Here is a 20,684-nt window from a genome sequence, read left to right as displayed (position 1 = left end):
TAGAGCATTATCGGTTAAATAGGTAGGTCCACCGGCTCAGTAGTCGTATGTGCTACAAGTGCAAAAATGGTCAAATGTGTACCTCAAACAGAGGATTTATGATTTAAAAGCAAAACAAATTAAAATACAGGACACAATTAGGAAAAGGACACAAGTCGGGAAAAGAGTCAAAATCAGGAAAAGGTCAAAATCGGGAGGGAGTTCAGAAAGGAAAAGACGGAGAAAAGCCATGGTGAACAGGGCAAAAAAAGTAGAGGAAAGTGGGAAGTATAAAATGAAAAGAGAAAAAAGAAAGAGTGTAAAAAGAAAGGAATGTATGTACGTGTAATTGGAACAGAAAGTGTAGTGTAGTGTAGGTGTATCACAGGGCCTACTTAAATTCCGTCCTCACGGAACACTACCAGCCACGAAGCACTCACTAGCACAGCCACTGTCGAACCCTGTGAAAACTACCGGAGGGAAGTTACGAACATTTTTTGAAAACTAAAGCAGGATGGCAGTGATCAGAAACTAAATACTCGAATCTCAAACATCCCACTCGTAATAATGTTTATTGCTTATTTTAATAAGTTTATTATCAATCCGGATGATAGCAAACACACTATACAATACAAACAACATACTCCAACAATTTCAAGAACTCAATACCAATTTTAAATTACTAATTTATATTTTAATCATTTTCTATAATATAAAAAAAGTCTAATATATACAAAATATTAATCTTTCTATTATTCCATTTCTTGTTGACTTCACATATAATCAATACCAGACATGCCAAGTATACAGCTTTTCACATTGCTTTAGTTATTGGAAGGTAGCAAAACAGGAAACCACTCTCAACAGTCAGCATACGATAATATGAAAAAAAAAACGGAAAATCATACCTCACATAATTAGCTCTGGCTCTCAAACTTTGCTCTTCAGTCCAAATACAAAATCATTTTCCGTATCAAGGATAATCAATCAAGCAGAAAAGCAAAGAAAAATGCATTTATTATTAGAAATATTTCTTCAATTTAATTTAAAATTTAAATACTCCAATTTTTAATCATGCTCTAATGAAACACAAACTACAGACCTCCTATTATTCCATTTCTTGTTGACTTCACATATAGTAAATATCAGACATTATTAACCTCACATGCCAAGTATCCAGCTTTTCACATTGCTTTAGCTATTGGAAGGTAGCAAAACAGGAAACCACTCTCAACAGTCCGCATACGTTAAAATGAAAAACTACCGGAAAATCATACCTCACATAATTAGCTCTGGCTCTCAAATTTTGCTCTTCAGCCCAAATATAAAATCATTTTCGGTATCAAGGAGAATCAATCAAGCGGAAAAGCAAAGAAAAACGCATTTATTATTATTACACATATTTATTCAATTTTATTTAAAATTTAAATATTCCAATTCTTAATCATGCTCTAATGAAACATAAACTACAGGCTTTCTATTATTCCATTTCTTGTTGACTTCACATACAGTCAATATCAGGCATTATTAACCTCGCATGGCAAGTATCCAGCTTTTCACATTATTTTACTTATCAGAAGCCAACAAAACAGGAAACCACTCTCAACAGTCCGCATACGTTAAAACGAAAAACGACCGGAGAATCATACATTATATAATTAGCTCTGGCTCTGAAATTTTCCTCTTCAGTCCAAATTTAAAATCATTTTTTGTATCAACGAGAATCAATCAAGCGGAAAAGCAGAGAAAAACGCATTTATTATTACTACACATATTTATTCAATTTTATTTAAAATTTAAATATTCCAATTCTTAATCATGCTCTAATGAAACATAAACTACAGGCTTTCTATTATTCAATTTGTTGTTGACTACACATATAATCAATATCATACATTATTAACCTCAAATGCCAAGTATCGAGCTTTTCACAATGCTTTACTTATCAGAAGCCAACAAAAGAGTAAACCACACTCAACAGTCAGCATACGTTAATAGGAAAAACGACCGGAAAATCATACCTCACATAATTAGCTCTGGCTCTCAATTTTTTCTTTTCAGTCCAAATATAAAATCATTTTCGGTAAGAAGGAGAATCAGTCAAGCGGAAAAGTAAAGAAAAACACGTTTATTATTATACACATTTATTCAATTTGATTTAAAATTTAGATATTCCAATTTTTAATCACGCTCTCATGAAAATATAACTACAGGCTTTCTCTTATTCCATTTCTTGTTGATTAACCTCGCATGGCAAGTATCCAGCTTTTCACATTATTTTACTTATCAGAAGCCAACAAGAAAAGAAGCCACTCTCAACAGTACGCATATGTTAAAAGGAAAAACGACCGGAGAATCATACATTATATAATTATCTCTGGATTTCAAATTTTCCTCTTCAGTCCAAATTTAAAATCAGTTTCGGTATGAAGGAGAATCAGTCAAGCGATAAAGTAAAGAAAAACACGTTTATTATTATACACATTTATTCAATTTAATTTAAAATTTAGATATTCCAATTTTTAATCACGCTCTTATGAAAATATAATTACAAGCTTTCTCTTATTCCATTTCTTGTTGACTTCACATATAGTCAATATCAGGCATTATTAACCTCGCATGGCAAGTATTCAGCTTTTCACATTGCTTTAGCTATCAGAAGGTAGCAAAACAAGAAGCCATACAGAACAGTCCGAATACGTTAAAATGAAAAACGACCGGATAACCATACCTCACATCATTTGCTTTGGATCTCATATTTTCCTCTTTAGTCCAAAATTAAAATCAGTTTCGGTATGAAGGAGAATCAATAAAGCGGAAAAGCAAAGAAAACCCATTTATTTTTACACACATTTATTCAATTTAATTTAAAATTTAGATATTCCAATTTTTAATCACGCTCTAATGAAAACATAACTGCAGGCTTTCTATTATTCCATTTCTTGTTAACCTCATGTATAGGTAGTATCAGACATTATTAACCTCACATGGCAAGTATCCAGCTTTTCACATTGCTTTACTTATCAGAAGCCAACAAAACAGGAAACCACACTCAGCGTCCGCATACGTTAAAAGGAAAAACGACCGTAAAATCATACCTCACATAATTAGCTCTGGCTCTGAAATTTTCCTCTGCACTCTAAACATAAAATCATTTTCGTTATCAAGGAGAATCAATCAAGCGGAAAAGGAAAGAGAAACGCATTTATTATTACACATATATATTCAGTTTAATTTAAAATTTAAATATTCCAATTTTCAATCATGCTCTAGTAAAAACATAAACAAGATGCTTCCTATTATTCTATTAATTGTTGACTTCACCGATATTCAATATCAGACATTGTTAACCTCGCATGCCAAGTATCCAGCTTTTTACTTTGGTTTAGTTATCAGAATGCAACATAACAGTAAACCACTCTCAGCAGTCAGCATCTTTAAAATGAAAAACCACCGGAAAATCATACCTCACATAATTAGCACTGGCTCTCAAATTTTCCTCTTTAGTCCAAATACAAAATCAGTTTCGGTATCAAGGAGAATCAATCAAGTCGAAATGCAAAGAAAAACACATTTATTCTTACAAATATTTATTCAATTTAATTTAAAATTTAAATATTCCAATTTTTAATCATGCTCGAATGAAAACATAACTACAGGCTTTCTATTATTCCATTTCTTGTTGACTTCATATATAGTCAATATCAGACATTATTAACCTCGCATGCTAAGTATCCAGCTTTTCACATTGCTTTAGTTATCAGAAGCCAACAAAACAGGAAACCACACTCAGCACTCCGCATACGTTGAAATGAAAAATGACCGGAAAATCTTACCTCACATAATTAGTTCTGGCTCTCAAATATTGCTCTTCAGTCCAAATATAAAATCAGTTTCGGTATCAATTAGAATCAATGAAGCGGAAAAGCTAAGAAAAACACATGTATTATTACACATATTTATTCAATCTAATTTAAAATTTAAATATTCCAATTTTTAATCATGCTCTAATAAAGACATAACTACAGTCTTTCTATTATTCCATTTCTTGTTAACTTCACATATAGTCAATATCAGACATTATTAACCTCGCATACCAAATATCCAGCTTTTTATTTTGCTTTAGTTATCAGAAGGCAACAAAACATGAAACCACTCTCAGCCGTCTGCATACGTTAAAATGAAAAGCGACCGTAAAATCATACCTCACATAATTAGCTCTGGCTCTCAAATTTTTCTCTTCAGTCCAAATATGAAATCAGTTTCGGTATCAAGGAGGGTCAAACAAGCGGAAAAGCGAAGAAAAACACATTTATTATTACACATATTTATTCAATTTAATTAAAATTTAATTATTCGAATTTTTAATCATGCTCTAATGAAAACATAACTACAGGCTTTCTATTATTCCATTTCTTGTTGACTTCATATATAGTCAATATCAGACATTGTTAACCTCGCATGCTAAGTCTCCAGGTTTTCACATTGCTTTAGTTATCAGAAGCCAACAAAACAGGAAACCACACTCAGCAGTGCGCATACGTGAAAATGAAAAATGACCGGAAAATCATACCTCACATAATTAGCTCTGGCTCTCAAATTTTGCTCTTCAGTCAAAATATAAAATCAGTTTCGGTATCAATTAGAATCAATCAAGCGGAAAAGCGAAGAAAAACACATTTATTATTACACATATTTATTCAATTTAATTTAAAATTTAAATATTCCAATTTTAAATTATCCTCTAATTAAAACATAACTACAGGCTTTCTATTATTCCATTTCTTGTTGACTTCATATATAGTCAATATCACACATTATTAACCTCGCATGCTTAGTCTCCAGCTTTTCATATTGCTTTAGTTATCAGAAGCCAACAATACAGGAAACCACACTCAGAAGTGCACATACGTTAAAATGAAAAATGACCGGAAAATCATACCTCACATAATTAGCTCTGGCTCTCAAATATTGCTCTTCAGTCGAAATAAAAAAAAAACATTTTCGGTATCAAGGAGAATCAATCAAGCGGAAAAGCAAGGAAAAAGACATTTATTATTACACATATTTATTCAATTTAATTTAAAATTTAAATATTCCAATGTTCTTAAGTGACGGTTTGTTCCGACTAAAGTAGGCCCAAGAGCGGATCCAGAACGGACTTCTAGAGAGGGGCGTTAGGTTGTAATACTGCTATTTAGAGTTACTTTTAAACAGCTCCAAACTTTGGGTTGGTTTTTATTTATGTATAAAATATGAAAAAACACTTTTTTTTTCAGGAGACGGGCGATGGCCCCGATAGTAGCCCCGGCAGTTTTTAACTTCAAAAGCAAGCGTTTGTGCACCCAGGTTTATCTATACTTTTCTTCTTCTCTTGGTGTCAAGACTCAACTCCCAAAATTTTTCGGTGTCGTTTTGAAACACCCTGTATAAATCAAAAGACCACACAGTCACTGACTAATACTCTAAATAGGAGACACCCGTTTTTTCATATAAATTGAATTTTGCTTTACCTTCAACAGTGCTGTTAAATGAAACTTTAACCTACATCTTAACGTGTGATCTGAATCACACAAGATTGTACCGCCGGATGGCGCCTTGCCGTGGAAAATCAGCGCCCGGGGCGAAAGTATACGACGGCGCCCCCTAGTACATATGAGTGAGGTCGTCAGACCAGCCGCAAAGCGTAAGGGGAAGCATTGGACGAAAAACCTAAAGATATTATCTCATTGTTTTTAAACATACGTAGTAAAACACAATGATACTCTTGTATTGGTTTTCACTGAAAGTAAAAGATGAAAAAAGAATGCAAACTTTAAAATAAAAGACAAATAAAACAGGTCCTTTATGGTATGTGAATAGTGACAAAAGTTACAAACCTCCCTTTTCATTCTGCGCCTTTCATTTCACAGCAACTTCCGCTGCACAACAGGTAATATTTGACACGCGACAAAACACGCCACTCCATTCCCTTTCCTCACGTATAATACAGTTCTCTCTCTCTCTCTCTCTCTCTCTCTCTCTCTCTCTCTCTCTCTCTCTCTCTCTCTCTCTCTCTCTCTCTCTTATACACTTTCAGAAATTCACAGGCTCGGTTGCTGTCTTCCCTGAAACCACAAAACAACATTCAAATAACCTCAACCGACAACCCGCCCGCTGTGTAAACCCATCCGTCAATCTTTTATCAAGAACGAAAGAATATGATGGCCTTTTCCTTTTCTTTCTTTCAGTCAGCTTTTTAAAATCCTTTTTTCAACACAATTTTCATTGACTTTCCCGTTGCCCGAAACGGGAGCAATGTAACACAATAATCATAAACGTCTCCCCTGAACGCTGATCGAATACTTTAGGAATAGAATAATAAGCGCTATATTAATAGTACAGTAAATATTGACTGTAGCAAAACAAGAGAAATGTACTGTAATAGACTCCATTTCAAATTTTGATATACAGGAGAAATCAGGTTTCCTTGTCTCTCCTCGTATTTTTTTCAAGTCACGCCTCGTCTCACTTCTTGAAGTTTATTTTTTTCTCTGGTTTCGATTATCGAAAGGAGGTCCTCATCCCGTGGACATACAACATTTATGACTTCATTTTATGACCTATGCATAAAGGTCGGAAGTTTTGTAGAACGACTTTGTCCGTCCGTTCGTCTCCTGTTATGTTTCAGAGCAACACCGGTAAGAGATATAGAGAGGAGGTCAGGGTTGGATCCAGGACAGACTTCTGGGGGGTGTTGTAATACTGCTCCTTATAGCTACTTTTAAGAGCTCCAAACTATGGGATGGGTTTTATTTATATATAAAATAAGGAAGTGTCCTCTTCTGGGGAAAAGATGCCCCTATCGCCCCCCTGGATCCGCCCTGGAAGAGATACTTCACCATCGATTAAGCTCCCCGGAAACAGGTTAGCCCAGCAATACTGGTTTGAATATTTATCAATTATCATTATACAACAAAAATTATAATAGACAGCGACAAACATTTTTTCTGCAATCGATTCTGGGCAGTGTTGGGTAAGTTAATTGTAAAAATGTAATGCGTTACAAGTTACTTTACTTTCCTTTAAAATGTAACGCTTTACTTGTCCCCAAAAAGTAACTGTTACCCTACTTCCAAAGTAACGCGTTACTTTTAGGCACGAAAGAGTCTTTTCCATTTTCCACTTAAACCCCCACCCCCACACAACTGTACAGAAACTTGACATCGACTAATCAACGTAGCTTTCCGTACGGAAGACAAATGTAACTTAATTATCAAGTTGAGTTAACGCTTTCAAAAATGTTGCATGCTGAATTTAACAAGAAACACAGTTCAAGGCACATTCAATGGATCTAGAGCAAGGGGGAACGGTCATAATGGCAGAAGGGTAAAATGGCAGGGGACATAATGGCAGGAATTAATGGCAGGAGGACGAAATGGCACGCGGACGAAGTGGCAGAGGACGAAATGCCAGGAGGACATAAAGGCAGAAAGTATAATTTGCATTCTCGGGTTTTAAACTATTTTGTTTCTTACTTGGTGAATGAAGATTTCGGCATAAATTTACGATTTATTCACTATGTTCCAAAATTCGAACTACTAATAATATTTCAATTCTGAGAATTCTGATGTAAGAATTAAGAGAGTGCCACCAAGATTTCCACCGGAAGTTTGGATTTCTCATGAGGCCACTTTGTCTAACAATCCTCGCACAAATAACTTATGTGAGGGGTGGAATCTTAAGTTTTTCCATTTGGTTGTACATAACCACCCAACGGTATGGAAATTCATACAAAGCCTACAGAAAGAGAATTCCACCGTTCATTCTACCATTTCCTAGTGCGAAATAGGACAATGCCCCGTCAAGAAAACTAAAAAGGTTTATGTTGATCTGCAGCATAGATTGAGGAACCTGTGTGTGGATTATTACACAAACAAAAGATCTCGTGAGGAATTCTTGAGGGGAATTGCTCACAACTTTAAATTAACGACAATGTGAGTAGTTAGTCATTCTTATGATTGCAAATTGTTTTTGTAGTCTATTTTACGGTATATTTTATTCCGACACTTCCGAAGAGACCACCACTTTTACGATACTTTTTCGATACGAGACAAACACAAACTTTGTGTCCTAGACTATTGTCATGGTCTGTATATGAGTAACTTAAGACACAATCTATGCTACATTTGCGAAGTGTTCTCTCGGGATTCCTGTAAATTTGATTCAAATGCAAAGTTCTCCTCGGCCCAATGCATATTTTACCAATTTTAACGGCCCATATGTAATTTGCATATTTATGGGCCTTCATATATCCGAAATTCAATCATACACTAGTATAACGCTTGGTAACAAAATTGTTTTTAAACTAGTTTCTTTAGATGGAATTGGACATGAGTGTGGGTATATACAAAACAAATTGGATCAAGTATTGGATCAAAGAATTGTTGTGAATGAATATTAGTCTAGTAGTATACTGAGTAAATAGGCAGAACGATATTGAGGAGAAATTTATCGTATAAGCACAACAGTGGCTTGTGATTGAAGAGGACAAAATTATGTATTATGTATTATGTCAGAAATAAGATAAAGTATGAATAATGATAATATATTGTAGATATTCACTATTATTATTATTATTATTATTATTATTATTATTATTATTATTATTATTATTATTATTATTATTATTATTATTATTATTATTAAGTTCAGCACGCAAAGTGTTACACGTGTAAATATTCCGTGAAAGCAGAGAAATGAACTTGTTTTTCCGATTGCCTTTGCAAATAGCTGTGAGATTCTTCCTGTTATTTGAGGAGTGTCTGCAAATTTTGACTACCATAGCTTTGCTAAAATAAATGACACACTGCCGCAGAAAAGTAATATTGTTCATCTCCTATTTTTATTGCCTACTATAAAAAGGAAAGAGCTTAAAACTATTCAGTAAAGAAAAGTCTGAACCTCTGTAGGGACCTCTGATTACAGATTCCGTTTGGTAGTAACTTGTTTACTTGTAGAGTTGCAGGGCTGTTGAACAATAAACCACACGTGTTTAGTTGAAGTCCAGTATCAATCTGTAAGAAAGCTTGCCTCCAATGAAAAAGAATTTCCGGCCATACAAAATATTAAGAAGCGAAGTAAGCACTTTATTTACCATGATATGTGGGGGGCGCGGTAGCTCAGTGCTAGAGCGTTCACCTCCGGTGTTTCGGATCCCTGGTTCGATCCCAGCTCGCGCCGTGTTGACTTTGTGGTGGACAAACACCGTGCTTGTGTTTTTTCGGGGATCTCCAGTTTCCTCCCACTTTCTTCATTCCACTATTTCACTCATCTCTTATCATCACTGTCTCCTTTAGCCTAACCGGCATAACTGTGGGACAGAAAACTTAAAGATTTCATTTTATTTTTACCATTATATGAGAGGATTAAGCGAACATCATGATAATTGTCACTTCTGGTAAAATTAAGTTATTAGGTGGACTGGATTGGTATTAAGCCACAAGGGAAACTTGTTTGGTATGTGTCATTGTATCGAATTGCATAGGAATGATGAACTTCCTTTTCATACTTACTAGAAAGTCAGAAAATGTGGTATACAAAGGGTGTTAATGAACTATACCGACAAACTGTAAGATGTGATACCTTACATCAAAATAAGATAAAAAAGTTCATATGGGTCTGTGGGGAAAATGGCATAATTTCAGAGCTAGGGCTGCCCATAATCGCGAAAAAGCCAAATATCAACAGGCCCTATTTCAAATTCCAGATACTGTGGATAGTGGTCATTATCAGCATAAAGGAAGTTACTCATATGTTAAGGATCGTCAGTAGCACGGTTTCTCGTACTCGAGAAAACACATGGTGCAATGTTTTCATTCACGCTTATAAGTGAATAACACGTGAAATATACTGTGGCGAAATACATAGCATCACACATTATTCAGAACACAAAAAAAAAAAAAAACAGTTTGTATCCTGTTTTGTATCTAACTATTTTGTATCCTCCTTGAAATCAGGGTATATATGAAAACCCTATTGAGAGCATATCTAAGAATTACACCCTGTAAGGAATACTCCGTATTAGTGTTGTAGAGCGGGGGACACTTCTAAATGGTGCAGCCATATGGAGATTTACGGCTAAGGTGTACCATTTAGAAGTGTCCCCCGCTGTACATTTCTGGTGAAAAAAACGGAAATTTTGGGTTTAAAAAAAAGTTTTCTACAGCTTTCCTTCCCGAGCTTGGAAAAATCCGTAAAAATTAGGAAACATTAAAATTTTAAATATTTTACTACATTATGCTTTTAAAATGAAAACTATTTTATATTTACTAATTTTCAGTTAGGATCATTGAGTAGTTTTGTTTCTTGTATTAGAATAGGAAACTTCAGTGTCAAAAAATATATTTGTCCCACTCCTTTAAAGTTAGCAGCGTGATAGACTGGAGTTATGGCTACAAAACATCCTAAAATATAATCCTAATTAGATTAATTAATATAGACATATTTAAATTAGCTTCAGTTATCTTATAAAGTTACCGTTTCATGGCGGGAAAGTGTTAAATAACAGGCCAGAATCAGTTTAGTTAATACCAGTATCTTAAAATCAAGTATATATTTTATGGAGATACGTGTTATCCTCGTGCTGTGTACAATTTTCGGAAAATTTGAACCAATTAGAAAAAAAATGTTCGGAAATATTGGTAAAAACCGGAAAATAGAATTTTAAAAAATTTGCTTCGCCTGATGCTAATCCTATTAGCTGTAACATGTCTGCACCATATATTTTATGTATACAATATATTGCGCTAGCAGGAAAAATGCTTAAAGCAACAGTTTTTCATCTTACTTTTCAGTTTTCTGATAAAATAATTCTTCTTTATTATTTGTATATCTTTCGAACAACTTAAAAAAAAAGAGATGGTCATATTTACATATACACACATACACAGCACAAGTGCGTAAATTTGAGCAGTTACAAATACATTAAAGAAATTAACATATGAAATTTCCGTTCGTTATTATTAAAGCCTAGCAGAATACCCGTTTTTCGCACGGGAACAATACGTTTCACTTTGGACAACCAAAACTGTCACCAATGAACTTAGGGACACCAAAAACTATGAATTCGACACGAGTATCAGTCATTTTTAATTATTTTTACATGTCAGTTTTCCCTTTTAGAAGTAAATAATGGGGGCTCAATTTGGATTTAAACGGCATCGGAAATGTCACTGTTCATCTCAGCCACTCCGAAAACTCTGGATACGACACTAATATTGGCCATTTTCTATCATTTTTATATATCCACCCCTTCTGCCTCCCCCAAGTTTTGGCGCTGAGTTTGGATTTAAACAACATCGGAAGTGTAAATGTTCATCTCAGGACCCAAAAAACTTTTGACACTAAATCGGTCATTTCGATCACATTTATATATCTCCCCACCCCCAAATTGCGTTGATGAATTTGCATTTAAACATCATAGCATATGTCACTGCTCATCTCAACGAAATTTGGCTTCTTTGTAATTTTGACAGCTATAGCTCTCAAACTATGCACTTTTTTTGCCATGAACTTTATCTCTTATTTTGATGTGAGGTATCACTTCTTACAGTTTGTCGGTATAGTTCATTAACACTATATATATATATATATATATATATATATATATATATATATATATATATATATAGACTGTTCCATAATTCGTGTTATTTTCTACAGCACTGGAAGAAGATGATGTTTTCAAACTGTTTACGTGTAATTTGTTACTCTTATTAAAAATATCTGAATGTTTCGAATTTCTATAGGAAATAAGAGAATATTGCTTTTTAGCTCGACTTTTACGGGTGTAAACACGAAAGTTCATTTTCCTTATGGCAGATTCAATGTTAAATTTTGGAAGCAGCTTTCTCCGATATTTATTCGTTAAGATTTAGGGGCAAATGAGTTGTATTTGTTACAAAACACTCATTCACGAAGCTAGTAAAGCCACCTCAAACATTATTTTGGGAAGGTCCACCTTTTGGGGGGCAAGGGGCGTAAAAAGGTGGTGGATGATGTTTTACCAAACTCCCAATATTTATTTTCTGAATGCCAGTAAGCGTCAGATTAATCACAAATGTCACAGAATTAATGCTCCAATGCTCCTTACACGTAAGAGTGACTGATAATGGGGTTAGAGCCCCCTTTCAAAAATATCATTCGTAGGGACATACGAAAATCAGGCATTTTTTGTTTATTAACATGAAATTTGTCGTTATTGTAGCCAAAGAAGATGCGTTTTTCAAATCTGGAATGTTACTTTGGTAATGCACCGCCTTGGAGGGGGGGGGGGGGGCACAGGGGTCAAAGCAAAAGAAGATGGATCTGTATAAAAATTCAAAATTCTGTTCCGGAATTGCCAGTGAGCGTTAGATTTTTCACAACTGTCCCAGAATTAATATTCTAATGTTCCTTGAATGTGCCAGTGACTTATACGGGGCTATAGCCCCCTTTCAAAAATAAACAAATCACCATAAAATCACCACAATCTTTAGTAGGGACATATAAGACGAAGGCATTTTTTGTTAATTTGCTTCGTTGTAGCAAAACGGTATGCGTTTTTCACATCTGGAATATTATTTTTGTTATGTACCACCTTAGAGGGGCACAGGGGTGAAGCATAAGTTGTGGATCTTTATAAAAATTCCAAATTTTATTTTGAAAAGTCCATTGTATGTCAGATTGATCACAAATAATACAAAATTAATATTCCGATATTCCTTGTATGTGGTATTGAGATGCAGCCTTCCTTCCAAAAATCACAATAGAAATTCCCCATAAATATCCTTAGCAGAGACATACGGAAGAAGCTTTAATTTGTCAATTACTGTGAAATTTGGCTTTCTGATAGTAGCAATCTGGAATATTATTTTGGTAACAGGAGGCACAGGGCACGGTGGGTAATTTGGTACCTTTGAGGGTCATAAGGAGAGTACTGAAATTCCAAATTTTATATTGATACTGCTCATGAGTGTCAAATTAGTTGCAAGATGCACATAATTAATGTTCCATACTACTTTTATGTACCAGTGACTAATATGGGACTACAGCTCTCTTTGAAAATCATCATAAATTCAATATGATTGTTCTTACCCAAAGACCTAATGGCAGAAGCATTTTTTTTAAAAAAATAATTAATGTTAAGTTTGGCATTATTTTAGAAAAAAATGTTTGTTTATAAGAATTGTTAAGTGACAATAAGATAATACCCATGTGTTAGGGGTGTTCCGGATTCCGGAATTCCGGAATACTTCGGAATGAAAATCTTAATTCCGGAATCGGAATTAAAAATTTAGTTATTCCGGAATTCCGAAATCTCGGAATTCCGTAATTTCGGAATCTCGGAATCCAGTAATTTTGGAATCTCGGAACTCCGTAATCTCGGAATTCCGTAATCTCGGAATTCCGTAATCTCGGAATTTCGGAATCCAGGAAGTTCATTCCGAAATTTCGAAATCTAAATTCCGGAATTTCGGAATTCCGAAAGTTCACCTCAAAATATCGGAATTCAGGAATCTCTGAATTCCGGAACTTCAGTCAGAAATTTCGGAATTTCCAAAACTCGGAATTCCGGAATCTCGAAACTTCAGCTAGAAATTTATGAATTCCAAAATATGAGGACTTCGGTTCAGCACTTCTGAATCTTTGAAATTCGAAATTCCCAATAACGGTACGTCGATCCAGCATATCGGAATCTCGGAATGCTGAAATGTCAGCATCTGAAATCTTCAAGTAACATGATTATGAGATAGACATCAACACTCAGACAATGTAATGATGAAACTTACTCATCTTTACTCATTGTCAGTGGCGGCAATACTCCGTCTTTCTATAGAACGAAAAGAGCTGAGCAAAAGGACTCATTGAACAAAGTGTAAAGACTTCATTTACTGGTTCTTGTCTTGTTCTAATGTTCTATCCAAGGGCAGGCTCTAACATGTTTATACATCGTTGCTAGCTGCGTCACTAGTGCAATACGGATAGAGTATCGACCAGTTTCTTCCCTGCGTGGCTTCAAAATGACATATAGAAAATGAAAAACTTAGAAACAGGGTGAAGCCATAGATTGCGAGTTTCGTATTCATTACCTATATATTTACTTGCACACTTGAGTCGATATTCACCCTCGTACTCCTTAATGTTTAGAAGCCAGGTTCTGGATACGTAGCTGAAATGCTCGTTCTGCGCACGAAGAGATTTTAGATTTTAGAAAGGCATACGACTCGGTTAGGAGAGAAATATTATACAACGTTCTTACAGAACTTGGAATACCGAGAAAGCTAATTAGATTAATGAAGATATGTTTAAATGAATTCCAAAGTAAAGTTCTGGTAGGAAAATTTTTGTCTACGAGCTTTCACGTCGAAAATGGCCTGAAACAAAGAGATGCGTTGTCGCCATTATTATTTAACTTTGTTCTGGAATACGCTATAAGGAAAATCAAAGATAGCAACCAGGGCCTGTTGTTCTGTATGGTTGCGAAACATGGTCGCTTACACTGAGGGAAGAACATAGACTGAAAGTATTTGAGAACAAGATCGTGAGACGAATATTCGGACCCAAGGGGAATGGGAATGGGGAATGGCGAAAACTTAGGATCGTCAAGTCTAGGAGGCTTAGGTGGGCAGGTCATGTAGCTAGAATGGTAGAAAGTAGAAACGCTTTCAAAATCTTGACTGGAAGACCAATCGGAAAACGACCATTAGGAAGACCTAGGCGCAGATGGGAGGACAATATTAAGATGGATCTCGCAGAGATTGAAATACAAAGTAGAAACTGGATGCAGTTAGCTAAGGATAGAAGTCAGTGGAGAGCTTTTGTAAACGCGGCATTGAACCTCCGGGTTCCATAGGCCATATAATTAGTTAGTTAGTTTAGTTATATGTGTACCAAGTGTGGTTGAAATTGCTTCAGGTGTTCCAGAATTATGCTGGAACAAACATACATCCATTTTTATTAGACAAAGCATCTAGCTCTTCTCCCTCATAGTTTTCTTAGTTGTTATTTTCTTGTATTAGGAAAACAACTTTTCAACGAAAACATGTGGTTCGGAGCTCACATACGTAGTCGGTCCCGTAACTAGCTGATAGCAAATAGTTTTTCATAACGTAGGTTTTGCATAATGCTATACCATAAATATGTAATTTTTGTAGATAGCATGGCACAAAAATTAATTCAATTATACCATGATACCTTTTTTAATACACAAAATGAAAACTTTCCTTAATGTCAAATGTATTTTGCTTTAATATAAAGAAGAAATAAAAGTATGATAGATCTGAACTGCGGAAAATTGGAAATACAATGTAATATATTTGTAATAACTGTATTTAATATTTGTAAAAGCAGTGGAAAAATATACAATCAATCTAGCTTTCAACATAAAGTAATAATGAAATGCCATATCAATAGAATGTTAATCCTCTCAAATTTCTTTAATTTAAAGGAAACCTATAATTTTAGTTTCTACCGTATTTTTTTTTCTATCAGAGCTTTACATAATAGCGGATTCTTATTCTTATAAGTTAGGCTACCTGTTCATAAGATCAATAAAATAAACAAACAAAAAATACCTTATTATGTTTAAAGATGTTGGTTAATGCAATATAAATTTCGTATAAATTTTCATAGATTAGAATATACATTATTACAATTAATTTACAAAAACTAAAAAAAAAAATACACATTACCTCAAATCCAATACTATCATCGTACAACATTTTAATACTTTTCTGAACACGGTACTCACGGTTATAGAACAACCTTTATTTTGTCGGACTCTGATGTATAAAATCGGTTCTTCGATCCCGACTCGTGAGAGGATAGTTATGTTCGCGACAATTTTCAAAAGAATATATGTTTTAAAAATTAGAAATAATATCCTATATATTTAATGGATGCCATTAAACATGATTGTATCTGTAAATTATTTCTACTACAAAATGATACTTTTGAAAATTCTTTTATCCTTTCATAGCGTTTTCAGTCTGGTTAGTTTTACTAGGACATATGTAAAAGGCAGAATGGAAATGTACATTAACTACAAATTAAAATAAAAAGTACTTATCATGATGAAACATAAGGAAATGTTATACAAATAACATAATAACAATATATATTACGCATATTTAATACGTAACACTAGAAAACTAAGAAAATGTTATGCTGTACAAACAACATTTTAAATACGAAATATTATGAAACTTAAGAAATATATTAATTGAAATATTATATTGAAATAATGTATTAACATTATAAAATCAAAGGGAATGTTATTTGAATAATATGCAGATACATCTATGCAGTGATAATGACACTGGTAACTATGCTCTTCTCAATAGCTTAAATTTACCGTACCTTTGAAAATAAGAAAAAACAAATACAGAGACCGACAGAAATATTGGAATAATATAATTAGTACTTTATTTACATTGTATGAATTATAAACAACATACATCATATTTGCTTAGTAGTGTTGAATTTGTAAACATATAAACGTTACCATTATATGTCTCCGAAACTATATTTAAAATATCATAATGCATTTATTTAGCACACAATATATAGAGTCTACTATATTTCTCCTGCGGTCTCACTTATAGGACGACATAACGTCTCCAAACGAGTAGACACATGACTGGATGCATGTTTTATGCCCCCACCACACAGTCTTTGATTTCATACTGTGCCTCGCAACAGCAGCTCGCAATTGTAGTGTAAAGCTAAGTATTCACAAGTGACATGGGGTGTAAAGGTAAGGAGACAACAGTCGAAGAGAGAAATGTTGTAATTAATCTGTACAAACAGCACAAACCCCTCTCCGAAATTGATAGTACAGTCAACTGAAGCAAAATCATGGTGTTCTCCATCATTCAGCGCTTCAAACAGACAAATAGTGTTGTGAATAAGCCGAGATACGCCGCTCCTTCTAAATTTACTACTAGAGACAGGAGCCAAACAAGCAGAATTCGGCATCTGAGATAAGAGGAAGCCTTGAACAATATTCTGGCACTGTGATGCACACAGGAACAGTTGGATGGGTTTTACATAGTGCCGGTTACACAATGCCAGTTTTCCTACGAGGAAACCATATGTCAATTGTATGAATCAGAAAAAGAGTCTAAAATTTCTTAACCTGTATAGGGGAAGTCAACAGAATTCTAGGATCACGTTCTCTGGTCGGATAAAAACAAATTCTGCTTATACAAGGGTGATGGACGTGTTACAGTGTGAAGGCTATCAAATACAGCTAAGAACATGGTAGCTACAGTGAAACATGGAGGCAACAGTGTGATGGTATGGGGATGCATGGCTTCATCAGACGTTGGGGAACTGGTGCTCATAGATGGAATCATGGAAAAGTTTCAATACAAGAGAATTCTTGAAAACAATCTTAAGAGGAGTGCACAGAAGCTAGAATTCGGAAATGGTTATTACTTCCATCAGGACAATGATCCAAAGTATACTGCGGAAATTATGAGGCTTTGGATGGTGTATAACACTCCTCACACTTTGAAGATACCGACCAAATCACCAGATTTAAATCCTACAGAGAACATCTGGAACGAGCTCGAAGATCGTGTTAGGAAACATCACATTAGAAGTAAGGACCATCTGAAAGAACTTCTTCAGAGTGGAGAAATATGAACTCTGCAGTCAGCACAAAAAAGTACAGTCATGTTAAAAAATTATCGTAGTAATCCATAGAAAGGGGAACATAACTAATTACTAGCTGTTCTCTGTTGAATGCTGATATCCAGATGTAAATAAACTATTTTCATCCTTTCTGGTAGTGGAAATAAGTATCCGATGCTTTTCATGAGTTTATATATTTAGTAGAAGACTCAAATTTATTTTGTAGCAGTTGTAATTTTGTCTACTTTCTTTGCATACCTATAGAAATGGTAAATCTAGTAAACATGTTTATGTTAAAATAATTATATCGGACTCTGTACTTCGTGTTGATTTATGAATCCCCTGTTATACTAAGCCAGAGATGTGAAACAATGAGAAAATTTAGCTCATATTCAATAGTATTTTAAAATGTTTTTGGGACAATAGCTTTGTTCATGGACAGAAATATTAACTACCCAGCATGCTCAGCGGTAAGATTATTTGTGTACACAAATATTTTCTCGCTAATTTTGTTAATCTTGAAAGATGGTGGGAATGATTATTCCACCAAAGTAGTGGCTCTTCCTCCAAATCTGCATCCCTAAGGCTTAGGTACAGGTTCAATTATTCTATGTGACTGCCTTCTTTATCCTGTCACCAAATGTCCTTCGTTTTAGGCAACTGTCTAATCTTTTAGTACCAACATTCCCTCGATTATCTTTTTTAGGATTTCCTGCTGGAATAAGTCTCAACTTATACAGTAGTCTACCTTTTGTTATCTCAATAGTTTTACCCAAATTATCTTCTTTAAACCTGAGATCTAAGAAAGCACAAATTTTCTACAGAATTCTGCTTCTTTCATCCTTCTCGAATCACGATTTCAGAAGTGACAAAATTTCCATTTTCATGCTTCTTTCATCTTCTTTGAGGCTGCTTCTAAGATCTGTTCACTATCTCCCTCTTCAGTCAAAAAGTCATAGAATGAAAGATGTGTTTCCTGCGTACTTGCTTCATCTTGTTATGATATATCGTCTATCAGTTCAGATTCTTCGACTTGAAAATGCTGACATACTGTCACAAAGCATTTGTAAGGACGATAATAATAATTCTAATTAATAATCATAGTTAATAATTCTGTTTCTTCGTTCTGAAGGATAAGATTTTTATATATTGTTTGAGACCGAACTTTTGCTATTGTTTCTTGGCGTGTTAAAACTACCAGCATCAAAAGGAAAGTAAACAATCATCTTGTTGGCGTGCATGACGGAAGTATTTTACGCAGAAGGCCTAATGCATCTTACTCTTCTTGCAGCTCATGTCTCATTTTCCTGCTTTGACTCATAATTCGTCTGTTTCCGAAGGTCCCTGTAGCTCAAGGGCTTTGTTTACTCTAATATTCAAAGTATGGCCGAAACAACTCAAATGTTGGAAATCGCTCAAGTCAACAATGGCCTTTACAATATTGGCACTACTGTTGTTACACAACAAACATTTTCAGTTGGTATTTCCCACATATCTATACCAAAATATAAAGCCTCTAACAGATTTGATTTCGGAAAATCGGAATTCCGGAACTTCATCGCAAATATCGGAAGTTCGGAATTCCGGAATCTCGAAACAAGATCTGAAATTTCGGAAGATCGGAATTCCGGAATCCAGAACACGATATTAAATTTCGGAATCTCAGAATTCCGGAATTTTCGGAATCTCGGAATTCCGGAATTTTTGGAATCTCGGAATTCCGGAATTTTCGGAATCTCGGAATTCCGGGATCTCGGAATTTCGAAATACCGGAATTTCGAAATCCCGGAATTCCGGGATTCCGAAAATTCCGAAATTCCGAGATTCCGAAAAACGGAATTCCGAAAAATTCCGGAATTATCGACATTCCGAATTCCGGAATTGAAATCTCAATTCCGAACACCCCTACGTAGATTTCTTTTAGGGGCATTGACTCAGAATTTCTTTTGCCTAATGAGAGTGTCAATGTGAAATATTGAAAGCAGTTTTCTCCAATTAATTGTAGGAATTTTGCAGTAAATTTGCATTTTTAATTAGAAAATATAATAACACTCTTTCGCTTGTACCTATGATGGTGCATGCGTCTGGAATTTTATTACGGCCATTCCTTCTTATATTGGGCAAAAGTAGCGACATGAAAAATTCCAACTTTTCGTTATTTGTGTTATTGGCGGTAGCGTAAAAATAATCACTAATATCACAGAATTTACGCTCAGAAGCTATTTCCATGTGCCGGTGGTCCTTGTGGGGCTACAACTTCCCCTTTCCGGTCCCAAAATCACTTTCAAAACCACAATAAATATCCACGCCACCTTTTTATACGACTACAACTATAAATCTTTTAAAAGAGAAGTTTGGGGAATGACTTATTTCAAAGGGGTGAAGTGTCGAATGGGCATGAAATAGTCCAGCTCTTCCTCCATGCATTTTTTTCTTGTAGAGATTCCTTTAAAAAGTTCTATCAAAAATCATGTAACAAGGGCGCCCATCAGGGTAGGGGCAAGGTGGGGCGTTCCCCCTTCGCTAGAGGAAATTGTGCTTCGGAAGATCGAAAACCCAATAGATATTTTAGAATAGTTACTACAAAATTTGAAACTACATTTGAAATGTCGCTTATATTGCACCCCCTTGGAAACCAAAACATGGGCTCCCTTGTAGATGACTTAAAGAATTGTCCAGAGCGTAGAGATGATCATTCCAGATATATTGAACAAGGTGTTTACAGTGGCTTTAGGAGATCGCATTAATTCATGTCTTGTTCCTTCACGAGAGCGTGCTGAATAAAAGTTAGTTCATTTTATCTGTCTTACACTCAGATTAATGAAATCTTTAAACAACTTAGTTAATGACAACTGAGCCAAAAAAAAAAAAAAAGGTTTTAAGAAGGACTAATATGTTTTCTTTGGTTTAGCGTATAGCCTTACTCAACTTTATCTTTATTCCTCGCGAGACATTTGTTTTTACTACAACCATTTGTCCATAGTATACAATTTCCTGACGTGCTTACATGTACAGTCAGCGACAGTAGAAACTGGAGGTTGGATACA

At 34.8% G+C, this 20,684-nt stretch overlaps 1 protein-coding gene across 1 annotated transcript in view; it reads right to left on the bottom strand.

The window, feature by feature from the left end:
* LOC145674046 (uncharacterized) overlaps positions 1-19,866 on the bottom strand; it is a 43,354-nt gene extending 23,488 nt beyond the window's left edge. Inside the window, exons 1-2 of the mRNA XM_081743869.1 lie at positions 19,737-19,866; positions 16,804-17,078 (exon numbers count right to left, since the gene is read on the bottom strand). Of these exons, the coding sequence (XP_081599995.1) occupies positions 16,804-17,078; positions 19,737-19,866 (405 nt within the window). The remainder of the gene's footprint in view (positions 1-16,803; positions 17,079-19,736) is intronic.
* Between the last annotated feature and the right edge of the window lie 818 nt (positions 19,867-20,684).

This window comes from Thermobia domestica, chromosome 17 (genome assembly GCF_964235325.1).
Source record: "Thermobia domestica chromosome 17, izTheDome1.hap1.1, whole genome shotgun sequence".
Lineage (NCBI taxonomy): Eukaryota > Metazoa > Arthropoda > Insecta > Zygentoma > Lepismatidae > Thermobia > Thermobia domestica.
Note: the sequence above shows the minus strand (reverse complement) of the source record. Positions and strands in the feature narration are given on the sequence as shown.